Source organism: Lampris incognitus, chromosome 8, assembly GCF_029633865.1.
Source record: "Lampris incognitus isolate fLamInc1 chromosome 8, fLamInc1.hap2, whole genome shotgun sequence".
NCBI lineage: Eukaryota > Metazoa > Chordata > Actinopteri > Lampriformes > Lampridae > Lampris > Lampris incognitus.
In genome coordinates, this window is record NC_079218.1 from 5903436 (window position 1) to 5921654 (window position 18219).

An 18219-nucleotide genomic window follows, 5' to 3' on the forward strand; every position below is an offset into this window, starting at 1 on the left:
CCAGCTCCAGCCAGGCGCTCTGATTAATAGCGGATGGGTCGCAGTTGGTGAAACAATACATCATTAACGAGTAAAATATTAATTACCTTCTCTACAACGTGAGCATAGCGGAGAACAGAGCTGCAGTCTGCTGCTAGCTCTCCCTACACACACACACACACACACACACACACAGTTTCACTCTCTCAGATGTTATCGGGAGCTCTGCGCCGTACATGATGTCTTTTATTACCTTTTTTCTGATCATTTCGCTTTTAGCTTCTTCTTTTTTTTTAACTACGACTTCCTCCCCTAGTTGTGGTAGCAGTGGGAAGAGGGCAGTAGTCAGAGGAGGAGGTGATACATAGGTATAACACACTGACAGAAAATGGTTGCAGAAAGTTACTGCTCAATCTCCTCCATGTGTGGGCTTCAGGGAGGAGGTGTGGTGGGGAGAGGGAGTAGGACATGGGGTGGGGAGAGGGAGTAGGACATGGGGTGGGGAGAGGGAGTAGGAGGTGTGGTGGGGAGAGGGAGTAGGACATGGGGTGGGGAGAGGGAGTAGGAGGTGTGGTGGGGAGAGGGAGTAGGACATGGGGTGGGGAGAGGGAGTAGGACATGGGGTGGGGAGAGGGAGTAGGAGGTGTGGTGGGGAGAGGGAGTAGGACATGGGGTGGGGAGAGGGAGTAGGACATGGGGTGGGGAGAGGGAGTAGGACATGGGGTGGGGAGAGGGAGTAGGACATGGGGTGGGGAGAGGGAGTAGGAGGTGTGGTGGGGAGAGGGAGTAGGACATGGGGTGGGGGAGAGCTGCAGGTGGTGCAGATCCAGGAGCTTGAGCACTTGTGGATGTGTTTACATTGATATCCTGAACATTAATTGATAAACAGTTAGTCACACACACACACACACACACACACACAATGTTATCTCTTGTGAAGCCAGCTGAGCTGACTGTTGTTTCAACCATGCAGTGTAATTGAAGGTCACCAAAAATTGCATTTGCCTAATTGCCAGCAACAGTTGACAAAGCAGTTACCAGGAAGTCAGCGCAAACTGCTCGAACAAACTAGGGAAACGGCCCATTGTTGTCCTTGACAAGCCTCGGCAAAGTCAAAGCCTTGCTGAGACTCACCTCCCAGTGTTTGGCGTAGCGTCTGCCCTGGAAGATCTAGTTTAGTATCATTCAAAGATACAATTATGACCTGTGTGTGTGTGTGTGTGTGTGTGTGTGTGTGTGTGTGTGTGTGTGTGTGTGTGTGTGAGAGAGAGAGAGAGAGACAGAGAGAGAGAGAGAGAGAGAGAGAGAGACAGAGAGAGAGAGAGAGAGAGAGAGAGAGAGAGAGAGAGAGAGAGAGAGAGAGAGAGAGAGAGAGACAGAGAGAGAGAGAGAGAGAGAGAGAGAGAGACAGAGAGAGAGAGAGAGACTTAAGTGCCCCAGTGTGGGATGAAATGTGTGTGATAATGATATAATACCATCATTTCATTTTGGGAATATAATCACTATCCATCCATCCATCAATCCATCCATCCATTATCCAAGCCGCTTATCCCAGTTGGGGTTGCGGGATGTTGGAGCCTATCCCAGCAGTCATTGAGCGGCAGGCGGGGAGACACCCTGGACAGGCTGCCAGGCCATCACAGGGCCGCCACATTCACACCTAGGGACAATTTAGTACGGCCGATTGGCCTGACCTACATGTCTTTGGACTGTGGGAGGAAACCAGAGCCCCCGGAGGAAACCCACACAGACACGGGGAGAACATGCAAACTCCACACAGAGGACAACCCGGGATGACCCCCCCAAAGTGGGACTACCCCGGGGTTCGAACCCAGGATCTTCTTGCTGTGAGGCGACTGCGGTAACCGCTGCATCACCGTGCTGCCCCATATAATCACTAGTATTTCTCATATAAATGTATGTGTGGCAGTCCACCGCAACATCAGACTGGCCCAACACAAATACAGTTCGTTTCACTGCTCCGTGTATACTGCCTGTCCCAGCTTACAACCACTACAGATAACCCACAAACCCGTCGGAACCACTGTAGTGATCAACCAGTTTTATTGGCTGCACTTGATAACAGTTTCCTCTGAATCACCTGGGAATCATCTCCCCGGCGAACAGAAAGGGTGGTAGCTTCAGCCCACATCATCTTCTGGCTCCGACCTGCTGGCTGCTGCAGTGCACCACTGGGTTGCTTGAGGTTAGTGTAAAGAATTCTCCAGCTGATGGAGTAGCCCGGGTCAATAAAACGACGTTCTCTATGTTGGATGAAAAGGTTGAAGAAAGAAAGAAAAAAAACAGATGGAATATATCAAAACATGGAAAGAAAGTGCACAGGTCCCGTTCAGAAAAGACTGCCAAGTATGGCAACAAAGCCAGATTGCAAGTAAACACTTGTGTTTACCTGGAGAGGGCTCTCAAGGTGGCGATGCCTCCTCTGAGGGCTCCCACCATTGTAACCCAACTGAGACTCAGTGCCATGTGGTCACCGTGTCTGTCACAATGGCAATCCGTTGATTCACAGCCTGTTGGACTTGTAAATTGCCGATTGAACACATTTGAAATGTACAAGTTCTACTTCAAATTGACTGACGTTGCCTTTGTGGAACAGAGGAGGTGCTGTATCTTCCTCATGTTGACGTCTCGTCCCTTCCAGTAGTCATTGCACCAATTTTGTGTATCGAGTTCATTCATCAGCTATGTGATAAAAGCCCTGAATACAGTCATCCTAGCGTTCGTTCTCTTGGACTGTGATTTTATTTTATTTTTTGTGTTCTTGTCGTTTTTAGGTATGTGTTTTTGTCTTTGTGTTGCTCTACTGTGGGCTGGGGGAAACGAAGTGACAAATAAAGTGTTCCCGATTCCTGAAAATTCTGCTTCTTCATAGAAAATATTAAGTTAAACCCAACTCAGTACTTCCAGAGGTTTCTTTACTCACCAATTCCAATGCATATATTGTAGTGCAGATAAAACATACATGCATGCAGCCAAACGCCTCCTCTGCACGCTGCCTTGCCTCTTCCTCAGCTCTGAGGCGGGCCTCTTCAGCAGGGCCGGCCTCGCTCTGTCGCTGTGCCTGAGGATAAGAAAGTAATTCATGTTGCCAATAACGCCGGTGTACTCGAAGAAAACAACCCAATATCATGCCGGTCTACATAACATAAATAAATCATACATAATATTTACACACCCACATTTTATTGGTGCACTGAAATAAAGATTTTTGCCTGAGGCTGAATTTCAGGAAACATTTTAACATTTATTTGCCTCCTTTTTTTAACCATCGCATGACTTACGTAATATTTGCTTTTCAATGACACTGAATTACAAAACTAAAAGGGTGATGAAGGAACATTTTATCAATATGCCAGGTTTCCTACATGTTAGCAAATGTGATGGATACTGCTGTATGTGACCATGATTCAATGCATCCCTAATACGGCTGTAAAGAAACACCGCCTCTCTCCGTCTGTCCTGATGAACCTCTGCAACTCTTCATCCTGCTGTGCAACAAGTTCCCCTCTTTCCATCCATCCATCCATCCATCCATTGTCTGAACTGCTTATCCTGCTCTCAGGGTCGCGGGGATGCTGGAGCCTATCCCAGCAGTCAGTGGGTGGCAGGCAGGGAGACACCCTGGACAGGCCGACAGGCCATCACACAGAGCTCACACACACACACACACACACACACACACACACACACACACACACACACACACACACACACACACACACTGTGGGAGGAAACCGGAGCACCCCACATAGACACAGAGAGGACATGCAAACTTTACACAGAGGATGACCTGGGACGACCCCCAAGGTTGGACTACCCCGGGGCTCGAACCCAGGACCTTCTTGCTGTGAGGCGACCGCACTAACCACTGCACCACCCTGCTGCCCGAGTTCCCTTGTTTGTTTCATCTAATGGAAACAGTTACATTTAATATGCATTTAAGCTGTGGATTCTGAAAGCAGGTAATGTACAATTTAACTTTCCAAAAAGGTCAGAGTTTAGTCTTATGATGCTAGCTAGGCATAAACGATGTCATGGTGTCTGATTATCAACACAGGGAATCTATGATTATAATTACTCTCATTATAATTACCGTGACATCGTTGGCTCCCTCGATGTGATTGGTTCCCCTGGGTGGAGCGTCATGTGAGGTTCCTGTAGGAATTTTTTTTTTAATCCTTTCTACAGCTATGAAAACACATTTAGGCCTTGATTGCTTTTGCACAAAAGATTTTATGTAATATCTGATGCAGAATTTAGAATAAAAGGCTGAAATGTCAAGTTTTGAATAAGATTTTTCAATCTGCTCAGCAGAAATGTAGGTCCATAACAGGTATAATGAATGAATAAACAAATCTGGGGTGGCACGGTGGTGCAGTGGTTAGCGCAGTCGCCTCACAGCAAGAAGGTTCTGGGTTCGAGCCCCGGGGTAGTCCAACCTTGGGGGTCGTCCCGGGTCGTCCTCTGTGTGGAGTTTGCATGTTCTCCCCATGTCTGCGTGGGTTTCCTCCGGGGACTCCGGTTTCCTCCCACAGTCCAAAGACATGTAGGTCAGGTGAATCGGCCGTACTAAATTTTCCCTAGGTGTGAATATGTGTGAATGTGTGTGTGTGTGTGTGTGTGTTGGCCCTGTGATGGCCTGGCGGCCTGTCTGGGGTATCTCTCCGCCTGCCGCCCAATGACTGCTGGAATAAACTCCAGCATCCCCGCAACCCTGAGAGCAGAATAAGCGGTTCAGATGATGGTTGGATGGATGGATGGATGGACAGTGCAGGCTACAGTGCAGCTAACAGTGCCGCTAACAAAGGAAATAACTTGATTGTAAACCAAGTTGTATGATACAGGAGACGTGTGGAGGCCACTGTCATGTTGTTGAAAATAACATTGATTGCTTGATCAGAACCAACTGTTGGATATAGTAAATTAAGGAACAAGTTGTGTACACACTGTACAGGTACATCTCAGAAAAGTAGAATATTGTGGAAAAGTTCATTATTTTCCGTAATTTAATTCAAAAAGTGAAACTTTCATATATTCTAGATTCTTTACACATAAAGTGAAATATGCCAAGCCTTTTTTTGTTTTAATGTTGATGATTACGGCTTACAGCTCATGAAAATCAAAAATCCAGTCTCAAAATATTAGAATATTACAGAAGACCAATCAAAAAAAGGATTTATAATACAGAAATGTCGACCTTCTGAGAAGTATATTTATTTATGCACTCAATACTTGGTCAGGTCTCCTTTTGCGCGAATTACTTTATCAATGCAGCGTGGCATGGAGGCAGTCAGCCTATGGCACTGCTGAGGGTTTATGGAAGCCCAGGTTGCTTTGATGGCGGCCTTCAGCTTGTCTGCATTGTTGGCTCTGGGGTCTCTCATCTTCCTCTTGACAATACCCCATAAGCCACAGAAGGTCGTTGCTGAAAGGGCTGGCTGTTGGCAGAGTGCTGTATCAAAGCATATCCATGGAAAGTTGACTGGAAGGGAAAAGTGTGGTAGGAAAAGGTGCACAAGCGACAGGGATGACCGCAGCCTTGGGAGGATTGTCAAGCAAGGCCGATTCAAGAACTTGGGGGGAGCTTTACAAGGTGTGGACTGAGGCTGGAGTCAGTGCATGAAGAGCCACCATGCACAGACATGCCCAGGAACTGGGTTACAAGTGTCGCATTCCTATTGTCAAGCCACTCCTGAACCAGAGACAGCGTCAGAAGCGTCTTACCTGGGCTAAGGAGGAAAAGAACTGGACCGTTGGTCAGTGGTCCAAAGTCTTCTTTTCAGATGAAAGTAAATGTTGCATTTCATTTGGAAATCAAGGTCCGAGAGTCTGGAGAAAGAGTGACGAGGCACAGAATCCAAGTTGCTTGAAGTCCAGTATGAAGTTTCCACAGTCAGTGGTGATTTGGGGTGCCATGTCATCTGCTGGTGTTGGTCCACTGTGTTTCATCAAGCCCAGAGTCAACACAGCCGTCTACCAGGAGATTTTCTGACAAGCTTTATGGAGATACTGATTTCATTTTCCAGCAGGACTTGGCACCTGCCCACAGTACCAAAACTACCATGGCATTACTGTGCTTGATTGCTTGCCTGACCTGAACCCCATAGAGAATCTATGGGGTATTGTCAAGAGGAAGATAAGAGACACCAGACCCAACAATGCAGACGAGCTGAAGGCCGCTATCAAAGCAACCTGGGCTTCCATAACACCTCAGCAGTGCCACAGGCTGACTGCCTCCATGCCACGCTGCATTGATGCATTAATTCGTGGAAAAGGAGCCCCGACCAAGTATTGAGTGCATAAATGAACATACTTTTCAGAAGGTCGACATTTCTGTATTATAAATCCTTTTTTTGATTGGTCTTACGTAATATCCTAATATTTTGAGACGCTGGGTTTTTGATTTTCATGAGCTGTAAGCCGTAATCATCAAGGTTAAAACAAAAAAGGCTTGACATATTTCACTTTCTGTGCAATGAATCTAGAATATATGAAAGTTTTACTTTTTGGATTAAATTATGGAAAATAATGAACTTTTTCCACAATATTCTACTTTTTTGACATGCACCTGTCATGTTTGAGCTGTGGAAATAAATTATGGACAAACAGCGTGTGGTGTGCAAGAGAGCATAATGTAATTTGTCATTAACAATACCACATTAGATTAGTCTTCCTCACGCTGAGCGGCAGACACTGGGGAAAATATCCAAAATGATGGGGTGTCCGGGTAGCATAGCGGTCCATTCCGTTGCCTACCAACCCGGGGATCTCCAGTTCGAATCCCCGTGTTACCTCCAGCTTGGTATGTGTCCTGGTCCCTGCACTAGTGCCTCCTCTGGTCGGTTGGGGCACCTGTTCGTGGGGAACTGGGCGGAATAGCGTGACCCGTGTGCTACGTCCCCCTGGTAAAACTCCTCACTGTCAGGTGAAAAGAAGCGGCTGGTGACTCCACATGTATCGGGAGAAGGCATGTGGTAGGTAGTCTGCAGCCCTCCCCGGATCGGCAGAGGGGGTGGAGCAGTGGCCGGGACGGCTCGGAAGAGTGGGGTAATTGGCCAAGTATAATTGGGAGAAAAAAAGGGTATTAAAAAAAAAAGTCAGTGACATTAGCATTTGGAACCATCATTTAATTTCAACTGCCATAATTTCACCATTAATCTTTCTTACATGGACATCCGAGTTGGAGTCCAAGGCTTCCTGTGGAGAACACAGACATTATGTCTTCATTTATTTATGTCAAATTAAATAACTAATCTCAACACATTTGCATATAATCAACAATCTTAATTTTGTCATTTCACAACCTTTGGCCGAATATAAACGGCAGATTGTACAAACGTTGCCTTTGCTCTCAGAGCAGTTGATGACCTTTCCCCAAGGTCCAGCATGTGTGCGTTGCTGTGGAGGTCAACATGGCAGAAACCCAACTCCCTCGTCCTCGTCCCTGGTTTGGAGAATGAGATTGTAATTGTAGACACAAACAGCCTTTCACTGTGGCTCAGCGACACTTGGACTTTCTGTGTTTGTTCAGCTGAAAAAAATTGACGGGAAAAACATTTTGAATAAGGAAAGGTGACCTCTACTACTACTACTACTACTACTACTATTTCGGCTGCTCCCGTTAGGGGGCGCTACAGCAGATCATCCGTTTCCATCTCTTCCTGTCCTCTGCATCTTCCTCTGTCACACCAGCCACCTGCATGTCCTCCCTCACCACATCCATAAACCTCCTCTTTGGCCTTCCTCTTCTCCTCTTCCCTGGCAGCTCCATATTCAGCATCCTTCTCCCAGTATATCCAGCATCTCTCCTCCACACATGTCCAAACCATCTCAATCTTGCCTCTCTTGCTTTGTCTCCAAACCGTCCAACCTGAGCCGTCCCTCTAATATACTCGTTCCTAATCCTGTCCTCCTTCATCACTCCCGGTGAAAATCTTAGCATCTTCAAGGAAAGGTGACCTCATAAAAGCATGACCAAATACCCAAAGTATGATGTCAACTTTGTAATGCAAACCAAAGAGTCTACCCTGTAATAAACTGTTAAATCCCCTGTCATTCCACGTGTGGTAATTAGAAAATCCAATCAGAGATAGTGTCTCCAGTTTTATACCGTTAAGCTAAGTTATTTCAGGTTAACAGATGTCGATACCGTGCCGGTGTGAGTAAGTGGTCGCCTCTGGGTCCAAGAGAAGTCCCGTCCTCCGAGTAGTTCTCAATCTATGTTAACACATGGGGGAATATGGATGGCTTGTAATTCTTGTTTTGATGAATAAAATTGGTTATAACACTTTCAATAACTCATTAAAAAATATGCAGTGTGAAAGGAAGAAAAGGGATTTTCCTGCAGACGTGCAAACTCATGGGAGGGGGCAGATTGCTGGGTGACTGTAGGTGGCTGTTGGGTAATGTGGGCCATTAACAGCAAGCTTTGAAAACAGCAAATATTAAGTAGCAAATATTTTCCAATGTGGAAAATTTCAGGGAAGTAGAGACAGACAATTTCTCTCATTGACTACATGAACACGTGTGTCACTTATTCTTCCATACAAAAAAAATCACAATCCGAGCAACGTGGCGCTGCTCCCACAATCCTCCTCCTCGCTCCACCCTGTCAACCCGCAAACCCTTTCTTAAAGGGCCTGTTTCTACCTAACCCAGAACGTCAACCGGCTATGGGGAATTCTGGCCATATAGTCCGCTACATATGTCCCCCCAAAATTCACCATAAAAAAAAGAAAAGAAAAAAGTCAACATGGAGGGGGACGGATGGCCCGGCTGCAACGGCTTCACCGAACAGGTGCAGAGGCCGGGGGGCCTACGGGAGGGGCCTTAAAGACCCTGCGGTGGCGTGGGGGTAGGGCAGGGGGTGGAGGACCCTTAGGGGCCTTGTTGGAGGGTGGGGGCCGGGTAGGAGGGTGCGCCCGCCTTGGGGGCTGGGCAAGTCCAACAGGTCGGTCCAAGTCCAGGTGAGCCAGTTCAAGGCGATCCATCGAAATGGGCTCTGGCTTGTTGCTGACTTCCACGACAAAGTGCTTGTTCCCTGTCTCCAGGACGCGGAACGGCCCGTCGTAGGGAGGCTGCAGGGGTCCACAGTGGGCATCGTGGAGGATGAATACGTATTCTGCAGACTTGCGGGGATGTGAGACTGTGGGAGGCCGTGTTGCCAAGTGGGGCGCAGTGCGAAAGCTCTGGCGTTGATGAAAATAGAAAAGAGCAAGCTAGCATCACTGCAGGAGGACAGAGGTAGTCTGGGAATGTCATGGCGTGGCTCTGGATTGGTGTAGATTCAGGGATGCCTTCAAGCAGATAGTACAAACCGCAACTCCAATGAAGTTGGGACGTTGTGTAAAACGTGAATAAAACCAGAATACAAAGATTTGCAAATCCTTTCAGACCTATATTCAGTTGAATACACTACAAAGACAAGATATTTAATGTTCACACTGATAAACTGTATTGTTTTTTGCAAATATTCACTCATTTTGAATTTGATGCCTGCAACACGTTCCAAAGAAGCTGGGACGGGCATGTTTACAACTGTGTTACACCACCTTTCCTTTTAACAACACTCAATAAGCGTTTGGGAACTGAGGATACTACTTGTTGAAGCTTTGTAGGTGGAATTCTTTCCCATTCCCACGAAAAGGATTTGCAAATCATTGTAGTCTGTTTTTATTTACATCTTACACAACGTCCCAACTTCTCTGGAATGTGGGTTTGCAGGACTACGCCACACCATAGATGCAAACATACAGTTGTCTCATGTTAAGGGATCAGCCTTGATCAGTTCTGCCGCAAATCCAAAAGTTGACCACACATCACACACAATGTGAGATTGTGATCGACTTAAAAAGAAGAAATTATCAGCAGAAAACCAGCAGATCACGCACATGTTGTGGTCATGCTCTAACCTGAGCACATTTTGGACCAGTATTTTTACCTCCTGTAGTAAGATGTTTCAAAGACGTTCCTCTTAACCCCGTATGTTCCCTGTTCGGTTTTGCTCCAGAAACTCGTACCCTTAAAGGTAAAGCACATGTGATTCTAGCATTTACCTCCTCGTTTGCCGGACGTCTCACTGTTCTCTCATGGAAGCAACAAGCACCACCTTATTTTTCCAGATGGATTAAAGACATTATGCAGTTTTGGAAACTTGAGAAACTCAGATGTACTCGTAAAGGTTTGATACGAAAGTTTATGAAGATTTGGACCCCCGTTTTTGACTCTTACCAAAGCTTACAAATCCCACTCAGTAAGGAAGGTTACAGTTAGATTGAGGTGGCAGAGAACCCCCCCCCCTTTTTTATTTTGTTGTTGTCTGTTTGTTTTCCTTTTTCTCTTTTCTATATGTATGTGTGTATTATGAATAGTATGGCAAGAAATATGTGCAACCTGTGTACTAATCTCTGTGTATATGGTTTCGGTATAATGTATGTATGGGATATGTAGTTGCATACATCTTCATGTGTATGTGCATGGAAAAATAGGTTATTGCAGGGATATATTGTTAATTCCCAAGGATTCCCAGACATGATTTATAGATGTAGCATGTAGGGAAGGGCTGGATTAAATGTACTGATTATATTATTGTCAGCATGTGTACGATGTGTAGGCTAACTGTTTATTTCATACACTACCACAATCCATCCATAGCTTAATCTCATAGCCCGCCAGCCCGTGTTGGGTAGCTCACATTTGTCTTCAAGTTTCGTTTAACAGAGTGACGTCTTCTACGGTGATTAGCATCGCGATACATCACATAGGACCAGACAGAGAGAGCACGATTCCACTCACCCTACTGTTGTTTGTCCATCGCAGCGACGAGGACCACCTACTCATCCTGTAGGGGTCGATTTCCGTGGGTGCGAAGATGGCTCGTTAGTCCAATCTGCACCCTGAATGTTCTTTGGCAGTGTGGGCATAGGGTAGTGGCAGTAGCTGGAGGGTTGCTGGCACGGCCTTTCCTGGCCTGCCTGCAGCAATCCTGGCGGCCTCACGTGTGTTTGCACCATTTCGGACAGCTGCACGCCGCTCCCCTCTGTTCAGAGCTTTCTGTTCCCGTGTGTCGTAGTTGACGGTGAAGGCCTTTAACAAAACCTTCAGGGTGTCTTTCAAACACTTTTTTTGACCACCACGGGAGCGCTTGCCTCGCTTGAGTTTGCCATATAGCAGTTTCTTTGGGAGCCGGTGGTCTGGCATGCGAACTACGTGGCCCGCCCAACGAAGCTGTGATTGCATGAGGATGGTGTGTATGGCAGTCTTGAGCGAGTGAGGACCTCTGTGTCAGGGATCTTGCCGTACCACTTTATGCCAAGAAGTTTTCTGAGGCATGTGGTGTGAAAGTGGTTTAGTGTTTTTTCATGGTGTTTGTAAATTGTGCCGTAAAGCAGTGTGGTGAGAACTGTGGCCCGATACACTTGAATTTTCGTCTCCTGGGTGATGCCTCTCCTGTTCCACACATTCTTGTGGGGTCTGCCAAAAGCGGTACTTGCTTATTCACCCTACTAAAAACTACTGCACACTTCCTTAGACTGGCAGCTGTTGACATCTCTGGTGTCTCTTCACTTGGACCCTCCCCACTCGGTTGGACAGCTGAGCTGTTCAGGTGAAAACAGATCACATACTTGTACTATTTTGATTTTTTTTGGGGGGGGGGGTTTGAGATATATTATCGATCCCCATGGGGAAATTCTGCTATGCATTTAACCCATCCTAGCTGTGTAGCTAGGAGCAGTGGGCAGCCGCTGTGCAGCGCCGGGGGACCAACTCCAGGTTGTCCAGTTTGTCTTGTCATGCCTCGGTCAGGGGCACAGGCAGGAGTATTAACCCGAACATGCACGTCTTTTTGATGGTGGGAGAAACTGGAGCACCTGGAGAATCGGCAAACACTTTCCAAAATAATAGATGAATTAAACATTTTATGGTCAATCTGTAAGCACACTATTTTTGGCACATATTGTACATGTAAAAAAAGCAAAGCAATTAAATAATTGCTTTTAAGGCCACTGTACCTCTGACCACAGGACACCGAGTGGGGCTCAAGTGTCGGCAGGGGCACTTCCAGCTGACACCACTGGCAAAGCTCCTTGACAGCTTTGAGAAATGAGAATAGTAGAAAACATTGAATGGCAGATCCATCTAGAAATGGCAAACAAACCAAATCCGGGGTCAGTCTTAAGGAAAAATAACTACCGCTTTGTCTTCCATAAATGGCGTCTCCACATTCAGCCTCGGTTGTGTTTGAAGTGGAGCACTATATGCCACTGTGCGAGTCATTCCACTGTCGCAGCCTTGAAAGGGCATGCTGTATCTGTCTGGTGGCTTCGCTAGCTCCACCAGTTGCCTGCCTCTACTGCACCTCATTATCTTGAACCTTCCACCGTCCCGCAGTGAAGGGTACACTTCAGACAGCCGTTTCACCAGGTCTCCATGTGAGCCTTCGTTATTATAGAAGGGTTTCTCTTTCTGCTCAGGCCATTTCTCTCTAAAACCATGGTTGTCTGCATATTTGGCACCGCGGTTGTCCCTGGCTCAGCCAAACAAAAGAAGTCATGTTCCCAGGGTGTGGTCTACCGGTCGAGATCTGGCTGTGCGATATGGCTGGAAGAGCCCGGACGGCGCTGATTGCTTACCATGGGCTTGTGCCGAGGTGTGTGACTGAGCTGGGTTGTATGTGACCTTAGTGGAGTTAGCGGCAGGGACATTCCTGGATTGTGAAAAAATGGCATTAGGGGTTTTGGTGTTTAACTGTTTGTGAATAAAGGGATTTTTTGAGGGGTTATGTGCAAAAGGGGGCACTGTGTGGGTAGGGGGGATTTGTGAGGAGCTGGTGGTAATGACAGTAGTGTTGCCGTTCGTGCTATGGGTGGCTAGAATTTGTCATCTTCCTGGATGTGGACTGGGCCACCTGCACCAGCAGCCTAGCAGCATCCATACTGCAAAATCTAAGTGTAATGAGGGGTAGGAAGAGGTAATTAGGTAGCAGTTTTTCAATTTTAAGTGTCCTACACCAATAAAAAAACAAACAAACATGCTTGTTATGTTTAATGAGCTGGAAACAAGTAGTTTGGGGGGGGGGTGATCAGATATGAAAATCAGGAAGTGTATAGTATAGGCTTGGACGGCACAGTGGCCCGGTGATTAGCGCTGTCACCTCACTGCAAGAAGGTCCTGGGTTCGAACCCCGGGGTTGTCCAACCTTGGGGTGGGGGGTGGGGGGATATCATCCTAGGTCGTCCTCTGTGTGGAGTTTGCATGTTCTCCCCGTGTCTGCGGTGGGTTTTCTCCGGGTGCTCTGGTTTCCCCCCCCACCATCAAAAGAAACATGCAAGTTAGGGTTTATACTCCTGTCTGTGCCCCTGAGCAAGGCAATGGGAATAGAACTGGAGCTGGTCCCCGGGCTCAGCATGAAGGTGGCAGCCCACTGCTCCTAGCTACACAGATCACAGCTAGGAGGGGTTAATTTGCAGTAAATGAATTACCCCAAGGGGACTAATAAAGGAAACTTAATAATTAAGGCGTTGATCAAAGAAAGGACTTTATTTTGGATATCTGTAAGCTACGCTAGCCAAAACACTTGTAGCCCACCTTGTGTGTACTGTCCCTTTAATCATCAAAATGCCCATCAGGAGTTGCCGATGCCCCATCAATAAGCTGACTTGGAGTATAAAATATGTTTGCAAATGTTAGCTGGGAAGAAAAAAAAAAGTTTTTTTTTGAAAGGAATGTTTCTTCGGCCTGCATGAAAGGAGGTATTGACACATCACATTTATCTAATGTAGCCTAATAAAGGTAATGTATTCAATTTATATTCTGGAATTTATATTCACACCCCTTGAAATTATGATGAACAAAATCTAATACGTGTATTTTCTGAGTAGTACTTTACATTTTAAAGGTCATCTGGGTCTTGGGGAACTCTTAAGCGGTCAATCATGACTTCCTGTTTCACTTCAGTGTAAATACACTAACATTCAGACATCAGATAATGCCCCTCCATACATTTGAATGGGACCTAATGTGATTTTAGGGCGTCGATCAGAATACTCAAAGTGTGGCCAAGGGTGTAACTCTGGTTTGAGAAGTGGGGGGACACAGTAAAACGGGGGGTGATTTGTGATTTGAATCCCACTTCCTGCATTTCTATGTACATATAGGGGTTTACGGTAAACAATCATTAACAAATCATTGACAATAGCCCATGTGACAGCTAACCTGCCTGCCACTCGGTGCTGCTTCTCCCTGCCCCCCCCCCCCGTCTTCCATGGGCACCTCCACCTCATCTGATGTCTGATATGAAAGCAGAGTCGAGGTATCCTGTTGAGCCCGTGGTGTGTGAATCCAACATGAAAGTAAACTAGCAGCGAGAGACACTCTGCTTTTCATGTACTGTTGAGGGATACGTGCCGCAGTTTAAGGTGGAATCGTTTTCAAGTTACATCGTTTAATAGAAAATCATGCTGATTCACAACCACCTTAAATCTTCAGTTTGTCGAATTGCTTTTTTTGTCTCTTTGGAAATATATGTGACGGGCTGGTCGCATATTTAGTAATAGTAACAATGTTACCTAGCGAGAGTTTATCGGCGTCGGCTCAGTCAGCGTTAGCCTAGCTAGCATCAACAGGTCTAGACAGAATATATTATTATCCTGGACTAAAGTACTGACTAGCTTTCTAGACAACCAACTCATATTTCATTTTTTCTTTTCATCCACTCGCCAAAGACACCCCCCCCCCAATGGTTACCCGGCCAATTACCCCACTCTTTTGGGCCATCCCGGTCGCTGTTCCACCAGCTCTGCTGATCCGGGGAGGGCTGCAGACTACCACATGCCTCCTCCGATACATGTGGAGTCACCAGCCACTTCTTTTCACCTGACAGTGAGGAGTTTCACCAGGGGGACGTAGCACGTGGGAGGATCACGCTATTCCCCCCAGTTCCCCCTCACCCCCGAATAAGCGCCCTGACCAACCAGAGGAGGCGCTAGTGCAGCGACCAGGACACATACTCACATCCGGCTCCCCACCACCCGCAGACACGGCCAATTGTGCCTGTAGGGACGCCCGACCAAGCTGGAGGTAACACGGGGATTTGAACCAGCGAGCTCCATGTTGGTAGGCAACGGAATAGACTGCCACACTACCCGGACGCCCTGATTATTTTTTCTGTATATGTACAATGTTACAATGATAACTCATTATAGTGTTTAATAGCACTAGTACATACCCATGGTTTATCACATGTCACCAGTGATGCATAGCTGCCAATTATGAAATTTTATCTTAACGTTCGCAGCGGCCTCACCCAGTACCGGTGTGGGAAGATGGCGGCGCGAATTTACGTTTGCGGCGGCCTCATCCAGTACTGTCTGTGCAGTGTCTTTGTCAATGTCTGCGTCTAAGTTTGTCTTCATTTGATGGCTGGGAGAGCTGGCGCTGGATCAGTTGGGGGAGCTTGGTCTGTTGCATCCTGTGGGCCCAGGGACCACGGCCCTGCCTGGAGCTGTGCCCGAAGAGGGGGCGCCGAGGGCGGTCTGACAGGACGCGGAAGCGGGGCAGGCTAAGCTAACTGCTAGCCCATGCAGAAAGGCAGTTCTGATAACACCAAGGGCGGTCTGGTGGCGGCCTCGCCTAGCCTTGACTGTGTTTTTAGTGTTGTCATGTGGAGTGCGGGGAGGTGTGTCAGAGGTGTCTGGCTGGGAGAGCTGGCATTGGATCAGCTGAGGGAGCCCGGTCTGCCACATCCTGTGGGCCCAGGGACCACGGCCCTGACCAGAGCTGCGCCCGAAGAGGAAACACCTAGGGCTGTCTGGGAGGGCGTGGAAGCGGGGCAGGCTAAGCTAACTGCTAGCCCTTGCAGAGTGGCAGTTCCAACAGTCATCCTGGCAGGCGTTCGTTCTCCTGTTCCAGATGATGTTCAGCGTTTCAGCTGTGCAGGTCGTCCTTAACACGCTTCTCCACTAAGCCAATAAGCCGTCACAGAAAGTAATGTCCTGATGGTCAGATAAGATGCCAAAATCCATTCTGTGTGTGTGTGTGTGTGTGTGTGTGTGTGTGTGTGTGTGTAGGGTGGGTGGGGGCTGCTCACTTGTAGGGATGATAATAGTTGATGTCACAGTACTGGTTTACGGCACTCAATCAAATCAAATCCAAACATGACGTGTGTTTATGACACACACTAACACCAACAAAATAAATATTTTGGTAATATGTATATATCTATCTATATATCTATATCTATCTATCTATCTATCTATCTATCTATCTATATATATATATATATATCTTTATATGCTAAGATAGATGTAGGAAAAAAACTTTAATACAAGGTTGTTTTGTGCATTGCGCACACTTGGCAGCTGGCGAGTGTGACAACCGCAGAGACAAACACATTAACCGCCACCATACCATGTAAAACCCTCTGCTGCAGGTCTGCAGGTCTTTTGACCAGTGGTGGTTTGTGCAGCGCTCTCTACTCAGGTCCAACACTGTCACTCAGACCTAAGTGAGTCCTCCACGGGGTGTCAGGTTTACCATGTAATCTGTCCCTGTGCAGAACTTTGACCAACTTCCTGTACACTGACCTTCCATTTGGACCCTGAAAAGAAAACACAAAGGAGCTCTCACTTTGTAAAAGAGGTCCTGTACAGTCCTTAAAATCCGGGGAAATGTTCATTGAAGGGAAAACATCGTCCTCATCAGGTCTAACAGAGACATTATAATACTGGATCGGTAGTGTCCGCTCACCACTTGTGAGAGCTTCCCTCCATTTGTCAAGCAGCAGAGTGAGGACACGAGTTGATCTCAGCTCTAAGCTAACTAAGCTAACTGCTAGCCCACGGCCATGCCCGAAAGGAAACACTGAGGTGGTCTGGCAGCGGCCTCGCCTAGCGTCAACTGTGTGGTGTTTTTGTCTGCTTCTGCGTTTGTGTCATCGTGTGGAGTGCGGAGGAGGTGTGTCGAAGGTTTCTGGCTGGAGAGCTGGCGTTGGATTGGCTGGGGAGCCTGGTCTGCTGTATCCGATGGGCCCGAGGACCACGGCCCTTCCTGGAGCTGTGCCCAAAGAGGGGACACCGAGGGCTGTCTGACGGGACGCAGAAGCGGGGCAGGCTAAACTAACTGCTAGCCCATGCAGACCGACAGTTCCGACAGTCATCCCGGCTGGTGTTCATTCTCTGGACGGGGGAGTTTTTGGACTGTGTTGCACTGGGTGGACTGTGTTGTTGGCTGTTTTATTTTACCTTGTTCTGTCTGTTTTTGTATGTTTTTGGTGGTGGTGTTTTTGGATACGTGTTTTTGTCTTTTGTGTTGCACTGCTGTGGGCTGGGGTAAATGGAATTTCATTTCTTTTGTGTACGTAGTACATTAGATGAAATGACATAGATTGTTCCTGAGTCCTGATGAGGGCAGTGTGACAGTAGTGAAGTGTGGTAGGAGTGACGGATGGGTTCAAGGTGGAGGTGGGATTACATCAAGGACCGGCTCTGAGCCCTTTCTTGTTTGCAGTGGTGACGGACAGGTTGACGGACAAGATCGGGCAGGAGTCTCTGTGGACTATGATGTTCCCGGATGACGTGATCTGTAGCGAGAGTAGGGTGCAGGTGAAGGAGAGGCTGGAGAGGTGGAGGAGAGCCTGGGGAGGTGGAGGTATGCACTGGGGAGAAGTCAAGCACCTCTTTTTGGTCAGGCATGTTTATGTCAAATGGAGGCGCAGATATAAAAAGTCTTCGCAGATTGATGCACATCCTTTTTCCTGCCCTCTGAAGTCCTAATGCTGTCTGAGTTTCAACCAGAACCTGTCTGAGAAGACCTGTCTTCTCTTTCTTCTCTTCCTGTGCTGCAGAACTTTCCCTCTCAGGAAGGCCAGGTCAACTCCCAGTTCAATGTTGCAACGAACTTTGAGTGCTGATTCGATTCTACATATTGAGATCATTAAAATATTGCAATATTTATAAAGTTTGATATTTGATGCTAGGATTGTGTTTACGCTCTGTTCTGTTTTCTGTGGTAAAATGTGAAAACTGTAATTAATCAAAGAAAATGTGTTACAAAATATATTTAAGTGTTACAGAAGTTTAACACTTGAGTATGATTGCCTGAGTAAAACATTCAAACAGTTTCAGTTCAGACACTCCAGAGATGTAGAAGTCATGTTAGACCTCTTCACGGCTTCTGCTCGTAGCACTTGAGCGTGGTTCTTCTGCTCGTAGCACTTCGGCG

At 47.0% G+C, this 18219-nt stretch overlaps 1 protein-coding gene across 1 annotated transcript in view; it reads left to right on the top strand.

The window, feature by feature from the left end:
- LOC130117052 (autism susceptibility gene 2 protein-like) overlaps positions 1-17908 on the top strand; it is a 160198-nt gene extending 142290 nt beyond the window's left edge. The window contains exon 3 of the mRNA XM_056285194.1: positions 17843-17908. Coding sequence (XP_056141169.1) covers positions 17843-17908 — 66 coding nt within the window. The remainder of the gene's footprint in view (positions 1-17842) is intronic.
- The last annotated feature ends 311 nt before the right edge of the window (positions 17909-18219 follow it).